Raw genomic sequence first — 5,323 nt, forward strand, 5'->3', positions numbered from 1 at the left:
GTCCTTGCATCGCACGTCATTCGACAAGTGGATAAATTTGTCGTTGACAATTTTAATAAAAAGGCGGGAAAATAGAATAGCGGCAGAACGACAGAGCTGAGAACTCGAAACTACCCTTTCCTTTCTTCTAGAAAATTCTGCAGTAGAATGTGAGGGTATTTTCGTCATTGTGAAGAACGGCGTCGCGGGGTCACTTACAGAAGAAGGCTTGGGTGGGGCCCTTTCCATCTTCCATAAATAGCGTCTCTTCTTCCTCCCTCTTCCTCTGCGGAAGCTTGGCATTGCTGGCTGAGAACCAAACCAGTGACAGCACAAGAAAACAAATAAAGCAAAAAAAGAAGAAAGAAAATGGCACAGGACGGGAAATTAAGGCCAAATCTGGACCAGCAGAGCACAAAGCTTCTCAATCTTACTGTTCTCCAGCGAATCGACCCATTTATCGACGAAATTCTCATCACCGCAACTCATGTCACCTTCTACGAGTTCAACACTGACCTCAGCGAATGGGTATGCTCTTTTTTTTCTCTCTCTTTTTTTTAAATTTTTTTTGTCATTCTCTGATTGCATTCTACTCATTTTCTGTGGGTTTTCAAATTTCAGAGTCGCAAGGACGTCGAAGGATCTCTCTTCGTCGTCAAGAGGCGATTTTCTCTTTACTATGTTGATGGTTTTTGGATTGCAAAATTTGGGGTGGTTTGTTTTGGTGTTAATTTTTTTTTTCAAATGGGGTTAAGTTTCGTGCTGTTGTTATTTCAGGAATGCTCAACCTCGGTTTCAGTTTATTGTGATGAATCGCCGGAGTACTGGTTAGTGTGTTTGCATTTTGTTCTAATTCTTGATACATTTGTCATTCGGTGCTTAGCTAATTATTTCGACTGGAAGTTTTATTGGTGTTCGACAATGGGTTTATCAGATTCTCTTTTTACAAGCTAAACTCTACTCCTTATTATATGCTTGAAATTACTGAAATTGAATGATGGAAAATTTGCTATGATCCTATTGATACAGGTTTAGGGTTTACTTAGAAAGTAAGCCAAATGTCACATCATTACTGGAGTCTGGACCACATTTCTGGGTTATTTTTTCTGTTCAATTTCCTTTCCTTTCTGGTTCGATGTTCTTCTTTGCCTCTCGTCTTAAAATCCTTTGCATTTGCTCCTGCATGAAAGGTTAAGGATCAAGAGGACAGTATTTGAGATTAAGATTTGACAAGACATTTACTTAAGACTTCCAATTGATCTTTTGGTATGGTTATAAGACTTTCTAGAAATTTTGTTTTGTTTTGACTATCTCACATTACTAACAAGCTTGATGATGTTTTTGTCTTTTAATTTTCAATTTTTGTATGGCTTACATTTTTGTTTAATTATTATTTTTCTCAGTTTCTGTATTTTAAAACAATTCAGTATGTTTGCATAAGCAGAAAATTTGGTGGAGGATCTTTTGGGAGATTTTGAATTCGAAGTTCAAGTTCCATATCTTTTGTATCGAAATGCAGCCCGAGAGGTCAATGGTATTTGGTTCTACAATGCAAGTGAATGTGAAGATGTGGCAAATCTTTTTAGCAGGTAGAGCTGTAGTCTTGCAGTCTAAGTTGATTGAAATTTTTTTAATCTTTGTGGTGTTTTTGATTTGATACAATCAATAACTTTGTGGACGCTATAAGTATAGCAGTGGATGGATGTACCTTTACATGGTAGTGTGTAGGACAGGGAGAGAAACTGGGAGAAAATAGAGTGAGAAAGAGAGATAGAATAGAGGTTGAAAATTACAAAGAGAAAAGAGAAACAGAGAAAGGGAGGCAAAGTTGGGGGGTAAACTCAATATATCTCAAATGAGTGCCAAAGTCTGAAATCTCTATTACAATTTACAATAAGGCATTTATGTAGGCTGAGGAATGGGTTTTGAACTCTTCAGTATTTAAAGAATTTCCATGTCTTGCTGTTTTTGTAGGGTAATGTTATTTCACCAGATTTTTTTCTTTATTCTAAATTGTCTTGTTTCTTATTAAATTTTATCTTGTATTATTTTTGTCCAGGATACTTGGTGCATATTCCAAGGTGTCATCGACAAAGAGGTAATATTTAGTTCATTCATACTTCACAGATTTAGTTATACCGTTTGAAATGTTGAAAGGATAATGACTTTTTTTTTTTTCTTCTGAAATCTGTGGTATTATGAGTTTTTTTCCTTGCATGACAATAGTATTATGAACTTCTGGGTTTGTGCTATTGATCAACTTGAAGGTTGATATTTTGTTTTTGTATACTTCTGAGATCTGGGTTATTACACAATTTATTTTCCTTTAAACCTTTGGAATGTTTTACCTATATTCTGGTCTCAGGACAATAGTATAAGAACTTCTGGGTTTCGAGCATCTTAAATGTTCAGTTGTCTTGTGTTCTTTTGTAGCGAGTTTGAGGAACTGGAAGCAGTCCCAACTATAGCTCTTATGGATGGTCCTTTGGAGCCATCATCATCAACTGCCTGCATTGTCACAGATGTTCCAGATGATCCTGCCTTTGTGAACTTCTTTAGTGTATGTTCTCTTCCTCTTGATATTATGTGGTTGTGGAAATATGTTCTGGCATTCACATTTTTCCTACTTGATATCTTTGTTATAGTATTCTTGTTTTTGGATCTTTTGTAAATATGATTGTAATATTGAACAACAGAAAATGTAGCCACTCTATTTGTGTGTTGGCATGTGTTTTTGTGTATGTATTTTATTTTTGCACTTTTAGTCTTACCATGTGGATTATGGGATGATTCTAACATGATTTTCAAGTGTGTAGCATCAACTGCCTAGGGTTTCATGAATTTCTAACTTTTGAGTCATTGGTGTAGGAATTTTGATTGTTCTATACACAGTAGTAGAATCAAAATGTTTTGCTTGTCTAAAAATTTCTGCTGTTGATGCTAACGTTGGGTCTACTTTTAAATTCAGTGATGTGTAATAGAGTCGTTTTGTTGGATTAAAATAAATAAATAATTCCAATGGATTACCTCCCTAAATGTGCTGGGTTTAGTGTTCTTTTTTCTTTCACATTTTATGCTCACATATATATTGTTCTTATACTCGATGGATGCCTGCATATATATACATTAACACAGCACACACCTGCACACAGCTTGGATATCTAGGATTGAGTCTCTGACTCTTGTCCTTTTCTCTTAAGCAGATAACTTTATGTTTGTCACAATTCCACCCTTGCATATGCACATATGTTGGTCAACATACTGATGATATAAATTTATGTAACAAATGTGCGTCTTATTTCATTTTCCCATATCTGGGCTGGACTGAATTTTATAATTAATTGCAGACGGCTACAACTATCGTGAATTCTTCAACTACAACAATTACTGGACAGCCTTACCAGTCTTCTTCGACAATCTCTCTACCTTCCCATCCAGTCGGAGTTGCCCCTTCCCCTATTCCTAGCATGCAGATATCATCTGCAACTTTATCCCCTTTCCTTGACATCCCTGAATCCCACAGAAACACCAAACTGATCAATAATCTTGTAAAGCCATCTTCGTTTTTTGTTCCTCCATCCTCTTCACCAACATCGATGCCACGTGTCTCTTCATCAGTGCCTACTGCGCCTCTTCGTTACCCTGCTGTAAGTCTACAACGTCCATATGGTGCTGCTTTATTACAACCTTTTCCACCACCAGCTCCTCCACCATCTCTCACTCCTGCTTCTTTTCCTATCCCAAACTGTGGGCCACTTAACAGAGACAAAGTTCGAAATGCACTCATGCTGCTTGTGCAGGTTAGTTTTCAGTACTGGTGTTACATAGTTATGTGACTGCTTTCACTTTTTAGTTGAGAAGATCGCATGTTTGCATTAATCTTTAAAATTCATTCACGCATATTGTGACAAGCGTTTCAAAATACAAAATGCACCAGGAACATTTTTAGCGTTATGTTCGATAAATATTTGGAGCTGGTTGTACAGGGTATACTGTATATCAAAGAAACCAATACCTAGTTTAGCTACTGGTTGTACAGGATAAAATTATTGAGTTTCTGTTGATATCTTTTGATTGTTGGATTTAATGTGCCAGTTTTGTGAACAAAGAGTTTAGCTATTGTTGTTTCTTGCACATGATTTTCCTTGTGGTCATTACCTAGGATCTGAAACCCTTACTAATAGATTCAGCAAATTATACTAGTGAAATTAAATTTAACCAGGAAATGTGCATTCAAAGCTTATCTCTCTTTTATCCCCTTGTGTGTGTGTTTTCTTTGTGGTAATTTTAATCTAGTCTGTGGAAAATAAACTCTGGTAAATTTCAAGTCAGTTGACAAAAGAGATGATTTGGCCGAAGTTGTTACATGTCAATGGTTGACTAGAGTTCTAATTATCTAGACTCTGAATTAAACTACCAAATAAGAACTCAACCTTTTTGCATGAGTTAAGCTCCTGCCTAATCCTTATGTTCCTCTTAATGACGATTATTACTAACTCTGTTCATAATTTGATAATGTGTTGTAGGACAATCATTTCATCGACATGGTATATGCAGCACTCCTGAATGCACACCATTCATAACCTTATGAGAGAAATTTTACCATCAGCATGTAGGCCACTGAACATCCTACTCGAAGCGGCATACAATCTACAAGCTGGATTGTTTTTGTTCATTGTGAAGCTTTTTCTTATGTTCTGCTCTCTTTTTTCGTAACCCCGTCAGATGTGTGCGTATGAATGTATAGCATGTCAGTACTCATGAGTTCTTGCATGAGATAGTACTTGACATATATGTAGGTGTATTTTGATATTGTAATTGTCTGTGACATGTACTCTTGAATGTTTGGTTAGTGATGCAGTGAGATTAGCACTTACATACATGACCATGGGATTCATGCAAGATGAGGTTCATTCAGTTATAATAAATAGGTGTCCTAGTGATCTATAATTAAGATGAGTCTTTTCATATTTTGGGATTATCTAGTCATAGGTGAAATTCTTGGATTTATGAAAGACGAACAACTGTAGATTCAAGATATACAATAAATAGGGGGATTTGGTTCAATGTAAGTGATATCTTCCTGGTATCTATAAATAGTTGTTTTAGTTGTTTCAAGTAGCTCACCAACTGAAGGTGGCAGTTTGCCAATTGTATCACACCTTGTTTGTCTAAGAATTTTTGCTTTTGTTGTGGTCCAAAATTTTTATGAGAATCTTAAATTAATGACAATATTTGTTTGTGAGTGTTACTATTTCCACCCTCTTGTTCTATTTCCCCACCCACCTTATCTTCAAAATTTTAAAGACAAATTTACCCCTTTATAAAATGACTTCTAAGGACT

The 5,323-nt window shown here is 36.0% G+C and overlaps 1 protein-coding gene across 1 annotated transcript; it reads left to right on the top strand.

The window, feature by feature from the left end:
- The first annotated feature begins 216 nt into the window (after positions 1 to 216).
- Positions 217 to 4,855, top strand: LOC103328416 (mRNA-decapping enzyme-like protein). Its single transcript, XM_008230808.3, has 8 exons — positions 217 to 507; positions 601 to 641; positions 757 to 806; positions 1,424 to 1,568; positions 2,039 to 2,077; positions 2,413 to 2,539; positions 3,327 to 3,779; positions 4,506 to 4,855. Exons 1-8 carry the CDS (start codon positions 349 to 351, stop codon positions 4,560 to 4,562), a joined length of 1,071 nt encoding a protein of 356 aa, XP_008229030.1. The 5' UTR covers positions 217 to 348; the 3' UTR covers positions 4,563 to 4,855.
- The last annotated feature ends 468 nt before the right edge of the window (positions 4,856 to 5,323 follow it).

Source organism: Prunus mume, linkage group LG1 (genome assembly GCF_029339155.1).
Source record: "Prunus mume cultivar Tortuosa linkage group LG1, ASM2933915v1, whole genome shotgun sequence".
NCBI classification, from domain to species: Eukaryota; Viridiplantae; Streptophyta; class Magnoliopsida; order Rosales; family Rosaceae; genus Prunus; species Prunus mume.